The following is a 22,687-nucleotide window of genomic DNA, read 5'->3' as shown; positions in this document are numbered from 1 at the left end:
CTGTTGGAGTCTGAAACAAGGGAACCATTTGCTCCGGGGTGCCAGTAGTGGAAGTTTGTGCTCCTCCCCCAGCCTGAGAGACGGCTAGTACTACAGGAAGTATGCCTGCCTGAGTGACACTCTCCATAAGGCCCACTAGATAGAGCAGGGCATCCTGGAGTACTGGGGGAGCGATGAACCCCTCTAGAACCAGAGTTGGACCCGCTGGAACTGTCTGGGCTGGAACCTTATCATCAAACTCTACCTGAGGCTCTGCTGTTGGTACTGCAACTCTGGGTTGAGCTCTGCCCCTGCCTTGGCCTTTAGCATGACCTCGACCTTATTCTCTACCGCTCGTAGGAGCTGCCGCTGGGGGCTCGGGCTGTTGATCAGTTGATGATGCGGTACACGTTCTCGCCATCTGCGAAAGAACAAAGTAGAAGTTCAATTAGCATTGAGAAATCAAACCGCACGACAGAGATGAATAGAAGTGAAATTGTTCCTAACTCCGCAGCCTCTGGGGATAAGTATAGACATCTCCATACCAATCCCTCACACTATACTAAGCTTGTCCGTGAATTGTGAGACCTAAGCAACCTAGAGAACTGATACCAACTTATCATGACCTGAATTTCCAACCATCGGGACTGTGATGGCGCCTAACATTGTACCCGCTAGGCAATCCAACGTTACTGATTATTTTACCTTTTTCCTTTATCTTTTAACAATTTATATGTTAATATAAGAAAATTAGTGGAATAAATGCGGAAAAACAGAATTTAACACGGTCTGACACCGAGATCTGCACAGAAAGTGTAGAGTGTAGTATCAGTACAACCGACCCCATGTACTGGTAAGTTTCGATCCTAACCTTGGCAAGTAGTGATGAGGCTAGGACACGACAAACATCATAAACCTGCAGTTAATCAATATAATAACATAGTAACAAGTAATAAAAACTAAGCAGAAATATATGCGGGAAGGGGCAACATGCTATGGGGTTTCAACATAAAGAATTACCGAAGTAAAGAATTTAAGCAGTTACAATACTTGAACTGATAACAGCAAATGAACACAGCAAGCACAAAAATGCGCACGTCATCACCCTTCGTTCTTTTACTCTCGATCCTCACCATGCAATCAATAATACAAATGTGCACGGCATCACCCTTCGTGCTTTATCACTCTTCCTCACCATATGAATAATAATAACGTGCGCGGCATCACCCTTCGTGCTTTATCACTCTTCCTCACCGTATGTATCAATAGAAATGTAAATCTACACGGCATCACCCTTCGTGCTTTATCACTTTTTCCTCACCATATATATAAGTATGAATGTGCACGGCATCACCTTCGTGCTTTATCACTATTTCCTCACGCAAGCAATATGAACAATAACATCTCGGCAAGGGAATCAACAATAGAAACAGTTACATCCCGGCAAGGGAATCAGCTATAACCAATCTCGTCCCAACAGTTAACTTCACAGAATAAATCTCAACGTGAGCCAATACTCAACAATGGTCAATTACCAAGAAATTGTCATTAGTCTTGTTCAACATGGATAATCATCAATTCAGGCATGAATAGTACATAATAAGAATCACAACGGTCGTAGTATAAGTCTCACGTGCATGCTTGACACCAACGTATAGATACTTGTCACCACACCTATACGTCGTACTCAACACTAATACGTAGAAAATAAGACAACAACACCTATTCCCTCAAGCTAAGGTCAAACACTTGCCTTGATTGCACGGCCAAACTCAAGCCTCAAATATCGCTTTCCCCTTAGATTTCACCTTCAGTTCATTTTTATCTAGCCTTAATTAACTTAATAACATCAATAAATACTAAAGAACTCAAACCCAATGCTTAATAATGCGTTTCCCAACATTTTTCCTAAAAAGTCAAAAATCGACCTCGGGCCCGCTTGGTCAAAACCCAAAGTTCGAACCGAAACCCAATTACCCATTCACCCGCGAGCTCGGATATGCAATTGGTTTTGGAATCCAACGTCAATTTGAGGTCTAAATTCCCAAATTTCAAAATTCCAAAATTTCACCCAAAGATATTATGAAATGGGAATGGGTGGTACGCCTACCACAAGATATTATGAAATGGGAGCATGGGGTACGCCTACCACAAGATATGAGAAATGGGATCGGGTTGCACGCCTGCAACAAGATGGAAACTAAAAGTGAAAGTTGTCTTTACTTTTCCTTATTTGTGTTAGAAGTTATATTGTCAGCTTCCTTATTTATTCCTTGCTATTTTGCTTTATCAGCTATCCCCGAAGCATGTTCGCCTTCCCCAGTTTTAATTGCTTATTATCTGTTTACTTTTCTGCCATATACTATAGAACTGCACAGGTTTATCTGGAGCCTGGTCCTAGCCTCGTCACTACCTCGTCGGGGTTAGGCCAGGCACTTACCAGCACATGGGGTAGGTTGTACTGATACTATACTCTGCACTGTGTGCAGATCCCGGAGCATCTTTCGGACAGTAGTTGGAGGGCTTCCTTCAGTTCATTTAGAGACCCAAGGTAGACCTGTAGGCGTCCGCAGGCCCTAGCGTCTTCCTCTATCTCTATTTCCTGTTTCATTTCCTTTGTTCAGAAACAATGTATTGTTAAAAGGAAGTAATTTGGTAAGGAATTAGATAGTTAAGGGTTGACTTGCCTAGCTCTCATTAGTAGGCGCCATCACGACTCCCGAGGGTGGGAAATCTGGGTCGTGATAACAAATAATGCATGACATCACCCTTCGTGCCTTAACTCTCTTCCTCACCCAAACAATAATCACAAACAATAGGGCAAGAAAATAAATGAAATTTGCAATAAGAATCCCGGCAAGGGAACAACAATTCAATAATTAAGTCCCGGCAAGGGAGCAACATCAATAATATCAACATCCCGGCAAGGGAGATAACCAATAAAGCAATAATATCCCTGTAAGGGAACAATTTAATAACCTCTTTCTCTTATTCACTTTTGCTTCACAACTCACTTTACCACTTGAGTCAATGCTCCAAAGGGTTCAATTTTTTATTTTATTTTATTCAATAACTCACATTATTTAATATTTTTCGTATTTTTAAAAAATCGTATATTCATTGATATAGGGTACACGCGCAAAGCACGTACCCTAATACTAGTTAAATTATAAACATGACATGCACACCTAACATGAAAAATTTCATCAAGAGGTGGTTTCAAATGCGATTTTAATATTGAAATTGCGGCATTATTGTTAGAAGCATTATCAAAAGACATACACAATACTTTTTGCTTGAGATTATAAAATTCAACAACTTCACAAATAGTACTACTTATAAACGCAGCGGTATGACTCTGATCTTCATCATATTTAAAAGCGATAATACGTTTGCATACAAGTAGTATCATCTATCCAATGACATGTAATTGTCAAATAATCATTTCCATTAACAGCATGGCCAATATCAGAAGTTAGAGAAACTCTACAAGGAATGTGGCTAAACAAATAACGTATGTATATTTGATATTGTCCATGAAGTCTAAAGATATCAGATCTACAAGTACTTCTAGGGATACATTTAAATAAAGGATTGTAAATCCTTTGAATATACATAATAAGATATGATGAAGAAGCAAAAGAAAAAGATAGACAACCCAAAGCAATCATTTTTGCTAACTCCTCACGATCCTTCATTTTATCATATTTCACAAGACCTCTAGTAGTAGGGTTTAGAGTTGATTGATTTCTATCTCCATTAGATCCCCATTCTATAGGATGCTCAATTCTCATATGTCTACTAAGTGTCCCAGTCCCCCCTAATTGTCCTCCAGTCTTATGTTTAAAAGTATCATTACAAAGTTTGCATTTAACTCTATCACTATTCGGTATGTCTTCAAAAAAAATTCCAAACCTTACTTCTTTTTCTACGATTACTAGTCGGGGCCACAGGTGGTCTACTAGTAGCACCACGACCACCACCCTGCTAGCAGCTCCAACACTACTAGGTGTAAGTGGTATCTCATCTTCCATTTCTAATTCCATATCTTCTATACCAAAATCTTCCTGGAATTGTTCATAATCTATATTATTATCAGGTAATATTTCAGGAATATTGGGAGAGGTATTTAAATTACTACCAGATGTTGAAGCTGAAGTACTACCTCTTTTTTTATTTCCCCAATTAGTAACCTTGTTACAAACTCTTTTTGCAACATTAAACATATTGTAAAAATTTAACTACTAGCAACAAATAAATATGCAAATAAAATAGTAAATAAGAGAAAGAGTTGGAGGGAGTGCACCGAATTCGGCAATAAATTGAGCACTTGATGATTTCGCAACTCCAATGTTACCACGAAAAAACGTCAATTGTTCCAATTTTAAAGTTCAATTGTTCAAACTTCAAATAATAAATACTACGATAAATTAAATTCCAAAAAAAATAGCCAAATAGTTGATTGCACTTTAATAGGTAAAGAATGAAGATTGAAGAATGAGAGAATATGAGAATTGAGAGATGAGTGAAGAAATGAGGAAGATGGGGGGTATTTATAGCTTTTCAAAGGGGGTTAATTTAAAAAAAAAACAAAATTGGGCTATTTGTGCAATTCAGCCGTTGGGCAACGACCATATTCTGAAATGGACCGTTGCCAACGGTTAGAAATCTGGGCCCAGTTTTAAAAAAAAATACCGTTAAATCGGTCCGGGCCGGTTAACCGGTTGAAGAAAACGGTTCAATGACCGGGTTTGACCAGTTCGGGTATCCGGTAGTTCGAAGGTAAACGATGCAAACCGCCCTACACCCTTAACCCAGCCCAACCCAGCCCCTTTCTACCGGTCTGGGCCGGTTTCGATTTTAACCGGTCCGGAACCAGGCTGACCTGGCCCGTTTAACACCCTTAGATGAAACTGTCAACCAACAACTGCTCCCTGGAAATGCTCCAGCAGTTTAGTACATTCCTAGTTTTTAGTTGTCTGATCTTATCTTATTATGTGGTTCTATAAATATGTAATTAGTACTAGTTATTTAGGCATGTTCTATCAGAAGTAAAAGTACTTTATTTGGAGCCTTGTCCACTCCATACAGACAACTTTATAGGTGTAATTATGTTTAAGATTCTTGCGCAAACTATTGCCAATAATATTAACTTCTTTATTCTATTTCTTTTATTATCTACTTCTGGTTACTATCAGTTTGGTATCAGAGCAAATCGATCCAAAATGGTCAATATCAGATCTTCTAATTCTCAAGAAGACGTTCCCAATGTTGAATCCCTTGCCCAACAATTATCTATCATAGCATCAAAACTAAATTCAATTGATTCACCGGCAGCAGAAGTTGCTACATTGAAAGCCCAGACTAGTCGCACCCAACAAGAGGAAACCAGTTACCGAACCCGTCAGGGAGGAAAGTTCGCTTGGCAAGAAGAGGAAGAAGATATCGATAGTCCAAGGTGGCCAAAAAATCCTTCACGGAGGCCACACACGAAGATGGAATTCCCTAGATTTGAAGGAGGTGATCCTAGAGGATGGATTTTGAAAGCAGAAAAATATTTCTGCTACTATCAAATTCTAGAAGAACACAAAGTTGACATTGCAACAATGTATCTGGAAGGCAAACTCTTGATCTCTTCTCTTGGATTAATTGTGAGCAGACGTTGTTTTACTGGGAAGAGCTTGTGGAACCGTTGCAAGAAAATTATGGTCCTGCGGAGTTCCAAAACCCGGACGAGCATCTCTGTAGCATCCAGCAAATAGGTTCTGTACAGGAGTACCGTCAAGAATTTGCAAAACGTTCTTCTAGAGTCACAAACAGGCCAGATCATTGTTTGTTAGGCGTATTCTTAAATAGGATAAAGGAAGAACTTAAATCTGATGTTAGAATTCACAAACCCAGAACAGTTTACAGAGCAATGAGTTTGGCACTTGAATTTGAAAACAAATTAAGCTCAATTCGCAGCAATAGAGGCCCTAATTGGACCCCAACCAGTAGACCCACTACACAAAACCCATTGCACTCTATTAAAAATGCTCTGAATAATGTTGCTTCTTCCTCTGCACATCAAAATTCACCAAATAGTGTTTCTACCAACCCAGCAGCCTCCCAACCACTTCAAACACGAACATCGGATATCGAGAGGAGAAATCTCATGGCACAGGGACTGTTATCGTTGCCACGAGAAATTTGCACTAGGTCATAGATGCAAATCTACGAAACTGTCTCTCATGGAACTTACAGGAGGAGATCAATTAGATGATGTTGATGACATCAACGCCACCAACGATGACCCTCAAGAAACTGACATTGCTGAAATTTCTTTTCATGCCATTTTGGGACACTCAGTTGGTACTACAATGAAGCTTCAAGGTGCAATCAACCAGAGATAGGTTATAATACTTCTGGATAGTGGTTCCACGCATAACTTTGTGGCTGAATCCATTGTAGAAGAGCATAAACTTCCAGTAGAAATGTTCCAACATTTGGTGTGCAAATAGGGAATGGGGGCATCATACGTTGCAATAAAGTTTGTCGGAATCTTCAAATTCAGTTGCCAGGCTTAACCATCACTCAGGATCACTACCCTTTTGTAGTTGGAGGGGTTGATTTGGTATTTGGTATCAAATGGTTAGCTTCTCTTAACACTATTCAAGCTAACTGGAAGGATATGTTCATAATTTTCAATTGGCAAGGGAAACGCTACAAACTACAAGGGGTGAGATCGGCGAATTTCACTGTGGCTTCCCTCCAATCTTTTAACAAGTTATCAGAGAATCCGGGTAATCCAATTCAGACACTTTTAGATGAGTTTCAGTCTGTGTTTTCTAAATCGACCTCTCTTCCACCATTTAGAACATATTCCCATGCTATTCCTCTGTTACCAGATTCTAAACCTCCAAACATAAGACCTTATCGTTACCCACATAGCCAAAAAACTGAAATTGAGAACCAAGTTGTTGCTTTATTAGATTCCGGTTTCATTCGTCTTAGCTCAATATCTTTTACTAGCCCAGTTCTGTTAGTGAAAAGGAAAGGTGACTCTTGGAGGTTTTGTGTGGATTACCGTAGCCTTAACAAAATCACTGTACCAGACAAATATCGCATACCCAATATTAATTACTGGATGAGTTACATGGAGCTACTATTTTTTCAAAAATTGATCTACGTTTAGGATACCATCAAATCCGAGTCTAACCTGATGATGTCCATAAAACTGCCTTCTGCACTCATTCAGGCCATTACAAATTTCTTGTAATGCCTTTTGGGCTTACCAATGCACCATCCACGTTCCAAGCTTCCATGAACGATCTTTTCAGACCATATCTTAGAAAATTCGTCCTGGTTTCCTTTGATGATATTCTAATATATAGTCATGACCCTCAAACACACCAACACCACCTGCAAACAGTCCTTCATCTTCTCTCCATTAATTTATTTTTTGCTAATCCAAAAAAATGTCTATTTGGACAACCCCAAGTTGGATTTTTGGGCCATGTGATTTCCCGAGATGGAGTAGCCGTGGATTCGGACAAAATATCCTCTGTTTTGGAATGGCTTGTGCCAAAAAATATCAAGGAACTTCACGGTTTTTTAGGTCTCACAGGGCATTACAGGCGGTTTGTTAAGAACTATGGGATCATTGCTCGTCCTTTAACAGAATTGACCAAGAAAGATGCTTTTCACTGGAATGCAAAGGTAGAAGAGGTTTTTCAACATCTTAAGAGGATCTTGACATCAGTTCCAGCGCTTCATCTTCCCGACTTTACTCAACAATTTATAGTTGAGTGTGATGCTTCATCTGATGGAGTATGGGCTATTCTACTGCAACAGTACCACCACATTGCATATTTTAGTAAGGGATTCTCCTTTTCTAATCGCATTAAATCTACTTATGATCGCGAGTTATTAGCTTTGGTCCTTGCATTGCAAAAATGGAAGCACTATCTTCTGGGTCGGCATTTTATTATCACCACTGACCATTACAACCTCAAATACCTCTTGAATCAGCAGGTGACTACTACTCAACAATAGCGGTTGTTGCTTAAATTGTTGTCTTTTGATTTCACTATTGTCTATAAGTCTGAAAGTGAAAACAAAGGAGCTGATGCCTTATCCCTTCGCCCTCAACATGCTGATTTTTTTACTTTGGTGATGCCTATTCCATTAAACTTCAGTGATTTGAGAGAAGAAATTGAAGCTGATCCATATACTAAGCAGATTCGAGATCAACTTTCTTCTGATCCTTCAACTCATCCAGATTTTTTGTTGTCTGCTAACCATCTTTATTACAAATCTCGGCTGGTTATTCCCGATTATCCTGAGCTCAAAGCCAAGATTTTAGCAGAGGCGCATGATTCTCCAACAGGAGGGCATGTAAGATACTTGAAAACTCTCAAAAGAGTATCTGCAAATTTTTTCTGGCCTTGTTTGAAGCATGATGTTAAGTTGTTTGTCCAGAATTGTTTGATATGCCAGCAACATAAATATGAAACATTAGCTCCAGCTGGTCTCTTACAACCTCTGCCTATTCCTAACAGAGTCTGGGAGGATATCTCCTTAGACTTCATTGTTGGACTTCCTCCTTCTAATGGCTTTGATACTATTCTTGTCGTGGTGGACAGGTTTAGCAAATACAACCATTTTCTGGCTTTATATCATCCCTTTACTGCCAAAACAGTGGCTGGTGTTTTGTGTAAAGAAATTGTCAGATTGCATGGTTTACCTCGCTCCATTCTTTCGGATCGTGATGTTGTTTTCTCAAGTATATTTTGGCAGGAACTTTTTCGCCTTAGTCGCACGCGCTCCGTATGGGTACTTCATATCATCCCCAATTTGACGGTCAAAGGGAGGTAGTCAATTGATGCCTTGAAATGTATTTGCGTTGTTTTGCACACGACAAGCCAAAACCATGGATTTAATATCTACCTTGGGCTGAATACTCTTTCAATACTGGTTACCACTCTTTAACCAATATAACCCCTTTCCAGATTGTGTATGGAAGAGAGCCACCGCCCTTGCATTCTTTTGTTCATGGCGAAACTAAAATTGTTGACCTTGAACAGCAGCTCGTGGAGCGAGATCAGATGTTTTGGCCCGTACAAAATTCCAATCTCTTGAAGGCACAATCCAGGATGAAATCTCAATTGATTCCAAGCGGCGTGACTTATCTTTTAATGTGGGTGATGCTGTCTTCCTTCGTCTGCAACCTTATCGGCAGAAGAGTTTAGCCAAACGTCCTAATGAGAAGCTTTCTCGATATTTTGGCCCGTACAAAATTGTGCGCAAAGTTGGTCCTGTTTCTTATGAAGTGCAGCTGCCTCAAACATCCAAGGTTCATCCCATTTTTCATGTTTCGTTGCTTCGCCCTACTCTTGGTTGTTCTGATGTTACCTCTCCCCCACCCTTACCACTTTTGGGCGAATTGGAACTCATGTTGGAATCTGAAAAAGTTTTATCGCATCGTTGGGTGAAAGAATCCAGAGTGTCAACTCTGGAACTGCTTATTCAATGGCGTCATCGTTCTATTGAAGAGGCTAGTTGGGAAGACTATGACCTGCTTGCTGTTCAATTTCCTTCTTTCTGGCTTGAGGACAAGGCATCTTTTCGGGGGGCGGGAGGGGTGGCACTGATAGAGTCCCATTTCTAAAGACTTATTCTAGAAGAAAGTATCAGCAAAAGGATAAAGAATTGAATAACCTTGATGAAGTACAACTGCTGCAGCTTTTGAAATGCATATCTGATGAAACTGTCAACCAACAACTGCTCCTTGGAACTGCTCCAGCAGTTTAGTATATTCCTAGTTTTTAGTTATCTGATCTTATCTTACTATGTGGTTCTATAAATATGTAATTAGTACTAGTTATTTAGACATGTTCTATCAGAAGTAAAAGTACTTTATTTGGAGCCTTGTCCTCTCCATACGGACAACTTTATAGGTGTAATTGTGCTTAAGATTCTTGCACAAACTATTGCCATTAATAATACCTTTTGTATTCTATTTCTTCTATTATCTACTTCTGGTTACTATCATCGGCCCTTCAATTTTTGATGCACAGAAAGGTCATGTATCGGGCAGAACCATAGGAAAAATTCTGGATTATTGAACCTTGATGCAATATATGGGTGTTAGGATAAATACGTCACACCAATGTAGTTCTTGAGCTCCCTTGGTTTGTAATCCATTGTGAAAGGATTAGGGATGAACTTAGTGACCCAATCTTTTGATGAAATACGACAACAACAACAACAACGACCCAGTAAAATCTCACTAGTGGGGTTTGGGGAGGGTTGTGTGTACGCAAACCTTACCCCTACTCCGAGGGGGTAGAGAGGTTGTTTCCGAGAGACCCTCGACTCAAGAAGGCGAAAAGAGACAATATCAATACCACCAGCAGATACATAAGAATAACAACAACATCATAAAGACCAAAAAATAGATGAAAAGCAAAAGCGATAGCTAGTAAAAAGACCCAATACTATGAAAAACGAAAGAGTAGTAAGACACAACATAACCACTAGTAGTCTAAGACAAAAATTAGCCTCACAAAGGTACGAAATAGAAAAAGACTCAACTACCTCCTAACCTACAACCCTAATACTCGACGTCCACAACTTCCTATCAAGGGTCATGTCCTCGGAAATGTGAAGCCTCACCATGTCCTGCCTGGTCACCTCTCCCTAATACTTCTTAGGCCGACCTCTACCTCTTCTCGTACCTTCCAAAGCTAGCCGCTCACACCTCTTTATTAGAGCATCTGGGCTTCTCCTCTATACGTGCCCGAACCATCTGAGCCTCGCTTTTCGCATCTTGTCATCATGGGAGCCACACCCACCTTCTCCTGAATATCATCATTCCTAATCTTATCCATCCTAGTGTGCCCACACATCCACCTCAACATCTCCATTTCTGCTACTTTCATCTTCTGGATATGTGAGTTCTTAACAGGCCAATACTCAGCCCCATACATCATCGCCAGCCTAACCATCGCTCTGTAAAACCTACCTTTGAGTATCAGTGACACTCTCTTGTCACACAAGACTCCAGATGCTAACCTCCACTTCATCCATCCCACTCCAATGCGGTGTGTGACATCCTCGTCGATCTCCCCTACCCCCTAGATAACCGACCCAAGGTATTTGAAACTGCCTCTACTTGGGATGACCCGTGATTCGAGCCTCACATCCACGCCCGCTTCCCTCGGCTCGACGCTGAACTTGCACTCCAAGTATTCCGTCTTAGTCGTGCTCAGCTTGAAACCCTTTGACTCAAGGGCCTGTCTCCATACCTCCAACCTCTTGTTAACACCGGCTCGCGTCTCATCAATCAGAACTATGTTGTCAACGAATAACATACACCATGACACCTCCCCTTGAATATGGTGTGTGAGTGCGTCCATCATCAGGGAAAATAAGAACGGGCTGAGCGCAGAACCTTGGTGTAATCCCATGACAACCTGAAAATGCTCTGAGTCGCCTCCTACTGACCTAACCCGTGTCTTAGCTCCATCATATATGTCTTTAATCGCCCTAATGTAGGCAACCAACAAACCTTTTGCTTCCAAACATCTCCAGAGAACCACTCTAGGAACCTTGTCATACGCTTTCTCCAACCACTTTAGGAACCTTGTCATACGCTTTCTCCAGGTCAATCAACATCATGTGCAGATCCTTCTTCCTCTCCCTATGTTGTTCCACCAACCTCTCTAGGAACCTTGTCATACGATTTGATGAAATACAACATGCTTCAAAAACGTAGGATGAACGGATGAGTGTTTTTTCTTGAAGTTTGATTTTTGGAGAACGTGTATTATGTTTATGAACGAGTGAGATTGTTTTTTGCTCTAAGAAACCTCAACATTGTTCTTCAAGTTTCTTTGGCAAACCAGTTGTAGGATACTCATCATAATAATCATCTTCCTTCTTTGTCCTCTTCCTTATCAGGGCGCAATAAACTTGTTGATGGCTGTTTATAAGAAGGAGTTTAGGTCTTTGGGAGGGTATCTGAGTGATGCAAGCCAGGTATTTGGTTACTCCTTTGATCGGTGACCCTTTAATCTAGATATGTGCCTGTTATAGCCTGTCTACCTAGTTATTCTTGCAAATTGTACTTAACCTTTTGATTTGCCTCTTTTGCTTCTTTTTCAGCCAAACCTTGGCAGGGTAGAATCTTTTATTCAGGCGGTAGGATCATATGAAGATAAGATATTCCAAAAGAGATCTCGCTTACATCAGGTCTGCTCTTGTCTGACCATTTACTGCTTTTTCACCTCCCTTTGAAAAAAATTAAAGGACATTGTAGCTTTACTGTTTTCTATTTTTGGTTTTAAGTGGCATGTTTCTCTGATAGTAGAGATGACTAGTATCTTAAACATAGAAGGTTTTTATCAATGCTCTTTGCAGTCCTCATCCATCAAAAGCAAATGAAGAACAGGGAAAAGAAAAAAGGAGGATAGTGCTAGTGAATTTTGTTGTCCTCTTTTTGGGGAAAAGGTTCACGTGAAGAATCCTAGTAGCAGTTTTTGTGGCACTATGATCAATTTTCAATTGTATATCATTAAAATAGAGATGAATTAATAATTTACTTTTACTGTATATTACTTGATTTTATAGCTATAAATACAAAGCATCAATGTTCTATGATTTATTCTGCAGTTAACCATTCTATTTTAATTGAAATTATTTTGTAACTGGCAATTGTATCATTTATTACTCTTTTTTTGGATAAAGGTCATTATTTATTCTTATTGCGCCTTTCTTTCACAGGGGAAAAAGTGTTTTTCTTCTTTCTAGGACGCAATACCTCTAGTTCTTGATCCCTTGCATATAAAATGATCTTCACTCTACTATTTTATGGTGTATTCAGAGACAATCTGAAAGAATCAAGCGTGATAAGGCGCAGGCAAAAAGAGGAGATGACTCTACACCTCAAGCTGAACCGAACTCTCTTGTTCCAGTAGCTCGATTCCATGGTTCTCGTCTAGCTGCGGGTCCTTCACCTTCTCCCTATCAACAAGGAGGAGCTTCAAAATCTTGTAGACCTGATCAGCTTGGGCAGGCCACCTCTGGTCTTTCCATCCTTGACATTAAGAATGAGCAGTCTGAGACTTCTGATGCTAAAAGGACTGTTGTCCGTGCGCAAAAATTATCACGTTTGAGTTCCGAGGCCACGATAGGATCTGCAATAGCTGAAGCTGAGAATAGCCTTGAAATTGAAGTATGTTTTCCTGCTTCAGGAGAGACATTTTAATGTATTCCTACTCCAGCCAGTTTTAGGGCTAGGTTGTATCTCATGAACTTAAATTGTCTAGGTTTGCTGATAGGTGTTGATAGTTTTCTTTAACTTTGTTATTCACATACAGCATGTATTTCTTATTAGTTTTAAACAAATTCGATTATCTTCTAATTTTTTCTATGCCATTCAGGTTTCTGAAAACAAGGAAGAACTGAAAACAAAGCTAAACAAGTTGCTCCGTGACAAGAATGATATTTTCAATTCAGAGAATCCTGAAGAAGACAAGGTCTGAAAATTAACATCACTTTTCACTCCTTGGAAGTTGTGCGCGTGATTGTCTTGGAAACCAATGTGGCATTTAAAATTATCATAGATCAATCAGATTGGTGAATTTGAATATTTAAACTAGTGATTTACATAGGGTATTAAGTTCAGGTTGCTTGTATTGGAGGGATGAAAATAATCTGAGTATTTGGTGGAAAAGTTGTGCTGAATTGCATAGTGTGATTTATTTGCTTCCATTGGAAAATGATAAATTTTGTTCGACTTAGTCGTTAAGAAAGTCAAAGCAATAGAAACCTTGAACACAAAGTTTTAATCAATTTTTATTATCAATTTAGAATTGATAAATTATATGAAATTTTTCTTTCTTAGATTTGATCATGTTTATTTTACTTACAAAAGGATAATCTATAATCTTTATTTTAATCGAATTGTCACAGTCAGTGCTTGACTAAAAATTTGTCAAACCATGGGCTGCTGCGCTAATTTATTCAAGTTTGGGACTGAGATCGTATAGGAGCGTGTTCAATTAGAGCTATGAGTTAAGCCCTGTTAGTGGTTTACCATGAAATCAGTAATTGTCTCTTTTATTCATCAAACAAGAAATAACAAAAAAGTGAGTCGCATCAGTCGAGTTTCTCTTGATGACTGCAATTTAGACGAATTACTACCTTGAAATTTCCTGAGAAAGCGATGCATTTCTAGAGTAATGGAACTACATGTGGTCTACTTTGACTAAACTACCTGAGATCATGATGCAGACTGGCTTAGGTGACCTTTTCTAGTGGGTTTTAAAATGTAGTAGCCCCACTGGTAAACAGCCTGAGGGCTGGATGTTGCTATTTTTTTGTTTGAGATCTTTGGCAGCTTCTGGTATTTAACTTTAACAAATAGTCACAATATAATCATGCTCCTCTTGAATCTTTTATAGTAGCTAATGTCAAAATATTCATTCTGCAAATTTGTTATCTGATTTGTCTTTGTAGGTCAAACTGGGAGCACCGGGATGGAAAGAGAGATATTATGAAGAAAAATTTTCTGCAAAAACACCCGAGGAAATGGAAGCAATACGCAAAGACGTTGTAAGTTATCTGGTCTTGGGTAGCATCTTTACTGGTTAAGGTGAAATATTGAGGCGGTCGAAAATTTAGAACTTGACATCTGTTGATTAACTATTCTTGGTGATTCTGCACCAAGATATAGTTGTTCGAGTACAGAACTCTTTTCTGCTATGTTTACTATCTTCTATATTTGAGAATGATGTATCTGAACCTTATTTGTTTGGGATATTTTCTTATTGTATATGGTAATGTTTTTTAAAAGTTCTTTCTAGAAAAAAAATTGTATATCCAGCTGCTTTTCCAAAATTGTGTTTAGAAAATAGTTGATAGTTCTTTGCTAAAGCAGGAAGTAAAACATTTACTTATTACTTGATAAAACAATCTGTTCCCCCCCCCCACCCACCCACATATTATTAATTCTGTCTCCATTATGTAAATGTTTTAATAATACCTCTTAAGCAACATGCATTGGATTAACACGATAAGTTATACCCCAGCTATATAAGGAACTTTTTTTGAAAAGAAATTAATACTAGATTTTACATTTGAAAAAATGTGTAAGATGAGAAAAGTTACGAATATTTTTGAATCCAATAATAGGGAGAGTAAAATGGGTAAAAAATAAATAAGAATAACTTAGAAGAAAAGGGAGGGTCAAAGTGATACATTTAAAAGTGTGTGGTCCATTAAGGAAGTAACTCTGGTTTGTTTTTAGTCTTATTCAGAAAAGGTTTTGAGAAATTAGTCCAACAACAAATTTGGTTGCCTACATCACACTCCCTTGAGGTGCCACACTTCCCCCTAGACTCTGCATGAAAGCGGGATGTTTCATGCACTAGGCTACCCTTTTTAGCCCAACGACAAATTCTTTTCAGAAGATTTACAAAATCATTTCTAAGAAATTTTTCCAAATTGCATTCTTGAATAACTATCCAAATAAAGCTTAGGAGATCTGAATGACTACAAACTTCAGCCTTTTAGGCCACAAATGCAAATGCTGCTTATTTGTAGGTGTGGTTTGGGCTTTTACTGCCATTATGTAAGGCTTTTAGGGTGTTTTATGAATCAATTGAAACTTTGGACCTTACAACAAATTTGTTTTGCCTGTAGGTGATAAAATATACAGAAGGGCTATGCTGGGTTATGCACTATTATTATGAAGGTGTTTGTTCCTGGCAGTGGTAAATCTTCCTTCTGAATACAGGAGGTTATTTTTGCTTATATTTCCTTTTCTAGCCCTCTTTAATGTGTGGACATATTGCCCTTAGTATATAGTATACACTGTCTTGCATGTGTATAATGTACTTGGGACCAAGAACCACATGACTGATGCACCTCACTGTCAAATTTTGTCTGCATTTCACATGATCATACACATCCATCACGTTTATTTATACTTGAAATTTTGTTCTTTCAATTTATGTGTTATTTTCGTGCTGCATTTTTCTATGGAACGACCTTCTTCTAATTCTGCTTCTAGTTTTAGACACTGCTTATCATCGTGGCGCTTTGGCTTTCATTGCATACGTTGTTCCTCTGCAGGTTTTATCCCTATCATTACGCACCATTTGCTTCTGATCTTAAGGATCTTGGCCAGTTGAATATCACATTTGAACTAGGTTCACCTTTCAAGCCGTTCAATCCGCTGTTGGGGGTCTTCCCTGCTACCAGGTTTAATCCTCTTTTTTTGCAGTCCTTAAACAACTTGTCTCTCCTGTCATTTAAAAAAGAAAAAGAAAAAAAGCTAGTTTTCACGCTTGGGAATGTTGACTATTTATTGCAGTGCTCATGCTCTTCCGGAGCAGTATAGGAGGTTGATGACAGACCCAACTTCGCTCATTATTGATTTTTATCCTGCCGGTATGATCTCCTTTTTTCGTTTTGATAGTTGACATTTTGTCAATAAATTATACTCCCTCCATTTCAACTTGTTTGAACCTATTTGATTGGGTTCGGAGTTTAAGAAAAAAGAGAATAGTCCATATATATTTGTGTGGCTATGAATCAATTTATTAAGGGTAAAAGGAGAATTTTAAAGTTAAATTATTTCCAAATTAAGAAAGGGTTCATTCTTTTTGAAACTGACTAAAAAGGAAATAGGTGCATTCTTTTTGAAACGGAGGGAGTACATGGTACAAGATACCTTCTCCGCTTGTATTAGTTTTGTTGTAGTGCTTCTTCTCAATTTTAGTTATATCATGCTTTGTGTGCAGATTTTGAGGTGGACATGAATGGAAAACGCTTTTCTTGGCAGGTACTTACTAAGCACTTGTAGTTTTCTTTAAGAACTGGATTCTCATATTTTGTGTTGACTTCTTTCTGTATTGAAGGGTATTGCAAAATTGCCTTTCATTGAAGAAGCGCGGCTCCTAGCAGAGGTTGCAAAAATTGAACATTCTTTGACGGTATGATAGTTTTTGTTTCTGAATCAGTAAGTTGACTCTCTTCGCAGGATTTTTATTTGCTAATTTAGTTATTTTCATACAGGAAGAAGAAACACGAAGAAACAGTGTGATGTGTGATATGCTTTTTGTGTCATTATCTCATCCTTTGTCTCCATGCATTTTCTCTCTTGATGATCGCTGTAAGAAGCTTACAGACAACGAACGTTTCAAAGTCAAGGAGCAGTTGGACCCAATAGCTAGGTTTGTTTGCAACTATAGCTATCTGTGCTAATGAATAGCTTATTAATTTGGACTTTCATTTTGTTTGTGTATTTGTTTGTTTTCGATTGGTTCTTGTTTATTTGGACGTTGAAGGACTTTTAGCCAAAATGAGAAAATTGATCAAGTCAGGGAGCATTTCTCATGACTAGCTGTTAATTGGTGCTATTGGTTGTGTTGGGTGGATGAAATTGTCTTTCAGTTTTCTGGTCAGCTCCAATGACACTTGTCTCAGTTCATCTTCTAACCTGGTTGAGTTCTGTACTGCAAAACTTGTGCTGTTGAGTACCTTTTTTAAGTTATTTCTGTGTTTGTCTTTGTGATCCGAGTCTCCACTCGTGACTCAGCCTAGAGCCTCTTGCTAATTTCTTTTTATTCGTTATCTGCTCTTTCTCTGAGTTGGATCATGTTTCTTCATCATGTGTGAAATTAGTATGTTTAAATCTTCTTCTCCATCACTTTGTTCTGTATCTTCAATATTGTCTATTGTGAGTAAATCATTGCTCCAACCGCAATATTTGAAGTCCTATCTGGACTCTTCTCATTCTCTCTAGGTCTTCTTGCAGCGGTGGTATGAACGGATACCTATCCCTTTGCATGGGAGATCCTTGTCCTCCAATTTTTAGATCACCTATTGAAGGGATGGAGGATATTAAGCAAAATCAAGTCATGTAAGAACCCAGCTTTTGGCAGCAGCATCTGTATCAACTGACATTGCTGACCAACGTAGAACTTTTATGTTTTGCTCATCAGCTTTTCCTGTTCTTGCATTTCAGATGTGCAATATACAGACTTCCCGATACTCGTAAACATATCGCTCGGCCAATGGAAGGGGTTATTTTCCCAAAGAAGGTACATAATGCTGAACAACTTACTCCAACCGATCTTTTACCATGAATCTATTTGTTTCTGATGTCTTAGGTTTTGGTGAAAACAACAGATTCACCTTTCCTTCTTCCAGGGGTGTTGGGTGGGGGTGGGGGGGGATGCCTTATTTTTTACTAGAATGCTATTCTTAGATTTCCTCTGTGAGTACATGAAAAAAGATTTCCCTCGAAGCAGTGTTTGGTGCAGATATTGATGAGGGTTCTCTAATTATACCTATTTGGTTGTTGCCTTCACATGACCTATATAGAATGAGAAACCAGCTGTGGTTATGTTCCCAGCTAAGGTTAACACATCATCATATGCGTGTTTCATTCATGTCTCATTACCCTTTACAAGTTTGTGCACCTTTTTGAACTTTTCAGAATCTTCATTCTTGCACACATTTATCTTTTTCTCTCAGCAATGTACTGTTTCTATACAGATGGTCACATTAGGTGATATGAAACCTGATCCTGTACTAAGGCATGAGGATAATAGGAAGAAACCTTGGGAAAATGGACGGTATGTTGCACCATATAATTGATGCAGTGTAGTCAGTACGCCAATCTTGTCTATTTAGGTTATACTTAGCTTGTGTGCATCGTTGCAGGAACCACCACCCTGGTGCAATTTCTGGTCGTCAGCTTGGAGAAGCTGCGCATCGGTTGGTGGTTAATAGTATGCAGAAGAAAGAAGATAGGGGTGGACGTAGTGATTACAGGCGTGCATATAATGGTCAGGGGCATGATGACTATACGCATGCCAGACCAGCGTCCTATCCTGCTGCACGTGGTCCTCCCTTTCAAACCCATAGATACAATGTTCATGAGAACACACGGCCTAGTTTCAGCCATTCTGCTCGAGATGCTGGACGTCAACCCAGATCTTCAGGTTCCTCGACTGTACGGCATCACTACGACCATAGCTATAGCGAGTCTTATGTCCCTGCTGCTGTGGCTTCTTACAGTAGGTCTCACCCTCACCACGAGAGTGGTGGGCGACCTGTCACCCACAGCAGAGATTATCGTACTCGTGGACATCATACTGATGGAATGCAGCAAAATGGTGGATACAGTTATTCCTCGCATGCCAGTCATCCTCAGCATGTGGACCAAGTACCAGTTCCACCAACTGCTAATTTCCACCAGCAGAGTGGATATAGCACTTCTACGAGCTATGAACCTTACGGGGATGGAAACTATAACCAACGTGGTGGTGGATGGGCCCCTCAAACCAACCAAAATGTTAGAGGATATCATCATCCACATCCTTCAGGAAATCAGTTCTCAGCTTTAGGGAGGGGAGGAAGTAGAAGGCCCACCTTCTTCAGGGCATAGTCGGTAGCGGGTTGTTTTTAGCCTGGACAATCTAGGCTAAGCTCGTTTGCTGCCATAGGATGCGACGGATCTTGCAAACGACTTCCTTACTTTCGGAAGCAGGTAGAAGAAAATAGTTGTTGCTTGTCAATGATAATTATCTGCAGGCCACTTTCTGGTTCTTGTCATAACGGTAATGTGGTAATAGTAGTTCTTTAGATCTGTTTTTTTTCATACTTTATTGTAACACAGATGTCATTGAGCTTCATATATTAGAGCAAACACATTGTATTATTTGAAAGATCAATCTTGGATGTATAAAGATGAAATCTCTCATCAAGTAGACTGCTTAATCAGTGTTCCGATCAGTGCTTTATTCAGGAAAACATTTTCTCCCTACCTCCCGCTTACTCTCACTCTCACTCTCACGGTCACAACCACAACTACTGCAGGTGTTTTCCTCCAGTGAAAGTACTGCATATTTTAGAACAAATTATGCGAGTAAGTCCTATTAATATTTACTTGTCATAGCCGACTTAGTCCCCTTTTCTCAAGCAAAAACTCAAAGGTCATGTGCCTACCATATTCACCAAGAGCTGCTCGATTGCTGTGTTAACTGTCATATGCCTAGATGGTTCATGTTCTTCCGTCGTTCTAACTTGTATGTATGCAAATAAGATTGCAGAGATGCAATCAAATGGAAAAACTTTTCTTAGATAACTACTGGAAAACCAGGTAATCAAAATGTATTCTATCTTTCTGTAACTAGTGAAATGACTATCAACCATCAATTTAACTTTTCTTCCGCCACAATTAAAATAACACACATGTTAGGTTAAACATCTTAAAACTCTTTTATCCAATCAAACACGTTAGCTACATAAAATGAAAAAGCGGAAGTAATATTATTAACCATATTGGAAAAGGTACTGACTAAGAGGCCGAATGAGAGAAGCAACCTCTAAGCACACTAATTAATTTGTTACATTTACAAGTGGTTTCAAGCATTTTCAAGATGACGTCTTTCTCATCCCTCAATCCTATGCCTATTACACGAATCAAAGCTGCTTTACCTTGGAATGTCTTACCCCCTCTTCTTAAATTAATTACACAGAGACAAGGAGCGAAGACTTTTGGGAGTGTGGCTATAAGGTCTCATGTGATCTCGTTATTAGAACTTATAATTAAATCTTAACTAAATAAATCAACAATAAGGTCGATATGTCCGAGTGGTTAAGGAGACACACTTGAAATCTGTTGGGCTTCGCCCGCGCAGGTTCGAACCCTGCTGTCGACGAATTAGTTTTTGACAATTTCTTTTATTCCTAATTTCTTGGTAAGAACTGTGTCCTCCTTTCTTAAGAACTTAGTGTAATCTTATAGTCTGTTTATGTTCATTATTAGAAAGCAAGAATAAGTAATGCTATTGGGTTATCGGTATCGGGTTATTGGGTAAATAGTTCGATAAAGGTTTAATGTTATTTGACTAGTGGGTTATCGGTTTGGGTCTCGGTTTGCCCAATTTTATTAACGGTTTTACCGATATCCCAATAAGCTTTATCAAAATTATAATTTTATCCACTAAGTATATAAAGTCACCTTACGGCTTCATTCTCTCAATTCTCTCGGTAGTTACTCTTCATCTTCTAATCTTAATCCTAAGAGTAAGTTTTAAACTTTTCTGAATTTCTCATATTAATTTTTCAATTAAGATTTTTTAGTTTTAAAATTTAGAGAATTAATTGTTCGTATTTTTAGTTTTTCTATTTGTTTCTTTTGTTGCACTGATTCTTTAGTATTTACAAGATTAGGATTTTATTATTTTCCTGTGAATTATGTCAGCCCGCAGTGAGATACTTAGTAAGATTAGATTGTTGAATGTCTTATCACTTACTCCTATTAACATATAACTTTGAAAATTGAGATCATTCATTGGGATTTTCAAATGCAAAGAAAGTTTTATTTTCTAAGTTGAAATTTAATCCCTCTTCTTTTAAGAGCAAAAATTCAATTCCTTTCTCTTAATAGTATGGTCGCGATTTCTATAATAAAAATATAAATTTTTTGGATAATTTTTATTCTTATCGGGTAAACCGATAATCGAACCGATAAGTATTGATAACCGACTAACCGACACCCGATAACCGATATCTTATCGATTCGGTTATTGGTTTAGTATATTTATAAACCGATAACCAATATGAAGAACCGATAATATTCACAACCGAACCGAACCGACCGATGCCCATCCCTAGTAATCACCACCACCTGCAAAGGACATTATCCCTAAACAAGAAACTACTGTGTGATGAACCAATAAGAGCTTGAACAACAAAATTAAGGAAAATCACAAGAGGGAAATTCATGTGACAAAATGGCCAGTATAACCATCATTTGAAGGTATGAGGAAGTATGAATCAGGGGTGTCAAATGAGCGGGTTGAGAACTTGCTCACGATCTTGCACAACTTGCTCACGTTCTTGCTATGCCAAGTCAGCCTTACTACACTCAAGATCGCTAAGAGAATGGAAGAATACAAGAGAATTGCCAAAGGAAGCTTTTGTATTATAGAGAACTTTATTATTTTGCTTGGTGAATTACAAATGAGTGGCTTCCTTTATATACTAGTCTCCTAGGGGCTAGTGTGTAAATATTAATTGTTACACAAGTCCTTAGTATTTACAAGATAAGGGATTTCTCTAGAACCCTCTCCAAACCTAGAAGATTCCGTGGACTTTCCTATAGGGATCTAGGATCTTCCTAAGGAAATGCCCATACTTCTCTAGAATCTTCTCACAAAGGCTAACCTTCCTCCTATGTAATCTTCCACATAGCATTAATATATGCCAAATGGAGCCTATGTAGCATGATGACATGGCGGGTCATCACACTCTCCCCCACCCAATATTGCGATGACTGCGGCGCAATGCTGCTGCATAAACTCTAGGATCTTATCTTTAAATTGCCACAAGTCTTTATATCGTTCCCACGCGGCCTCCTCCGGTGATTGCCCTTTCCAATGGACGAGGAACATAGCGACGGCTTTTTGCCCTTATTTTTGCCTGACCTAGTAATCTATGATAGCCTCAATCTCCCGATCATGCAAGGCGGTGATAGTCATTGGCGCTCGACTTAATTGGCCCCTACTCGGATCGTCCTTATCTTCATAATATGGCTTAAGCATGCTGGCATGGAAGATAGGGTAGATCTTAAGATACGATGGCATGTCAAGCTTGTATGAGATCTTGCTTACCTTGGCGACGATCTTAAATGGCCCCTCGCACT

At 38.9% G+C, this 22,687-nt stretch overlaps 2 protein-coding genes and 1 non-coding gene across 4 annotated transcripts; all 3 read left to right on the top strand.

Moving 5' to 3' along the window:
- Window positions 1-6,209: 6,209 nt before the first annotated feature.
- LOC138871973 (uncharacterized) lies at window positions 6,210-9,771 on the top strand. Its single transcript, XM_070149902.1, has 6 exons — window positions 6,210-6,351; window positions 6,480-7,016; window positions 7,640-7,992; window positions 8,062-8,743; window positions 9,045-9,577; window positions 9,703-9,771. Exons 1-6 carry the CDS (start codon window positions 6,210-6,212, stop codon window positions 9,769-9,771), a joined length of 2,316 nt encoding a protein of 771 aa, XP_070006003.1.
- Window positions 9,772-11,646: 1,875 nt separating this feature from the next.
- Window positions 11,647-19,742, top strand: LOC138870140 (5'-3' exoribonuclease 3-like). 2 transcript variants are annotated; one of them, XM_070147835.1, is made up of 16 exons: window positions 11,647-11,804; window positions 11,923-12,000; window positions 12,127-12,213; window positions 12,845-13,195; window positions 13,404-13,499; window positions 14,482-14,577; window positions 15,667-15,737; window positions 16,099-16,227; window positions 16,340-16,416; window positions 16,770-16,810; window positions 16,887-16,961; window positions 17,044-17,201; window positions 17,774-17,890; window positions 17,996-18,071; window positions 18,529-18,608; window positions 18,697-19,742. In XM_070147835.1, exons 2-16 carry the CDS (start codon window positions 11,941-11,943, stop codon window positions 19,421-19,423), a joined length of 2,241 nt encoding a protein of 746 aa, XP_070003936.1. In that variant the 5' UTR covers window positions 11,647-11,804; window positions 11,923-11,940; the 3' UTR covers window positions 19,424-19,742. The 2 variants fall into 2 exon arrangements, with proteins under 2 accessions (XP_070003936.1, XP_070003935.1); XM_070147834.1 differs by lacking the exon at window positions 11,647-11,804 and having other exon boundaries at window positions 11,862-12,000.
- An 875-nt stretch (window positions 19,743-20,617) lies between these two features.
- On the top strand, window positions 20,618-20,699 carry TRNAS-UGA (transfer RNA serine (anticodon UGA)). The gene has a single exon. It is a non-coding gene; the product is annotated as a tRNA-Ser (tRNA).
- The last annotated feature ends 1,988 nt before the right edge of the window (window positions 20,700-22,687 follow it).

This window comes from Nicotiana sylvestris, chromosome 6, assembly GCF_000393655.2.
Source record: "Nicotiana sylvestris chromosome 6, ASM39365v2, whole genome shotgun sequence".
NCBI lineage: Eukaryota > Viridiplantae > Streptophyta > Magnoliopsida > Solanales > Solanaceae > Nicotiana > Nicotiana sylvestris.
This window is presented reverse-complemented; position numbering and strand designations above follow the sequence as displayed.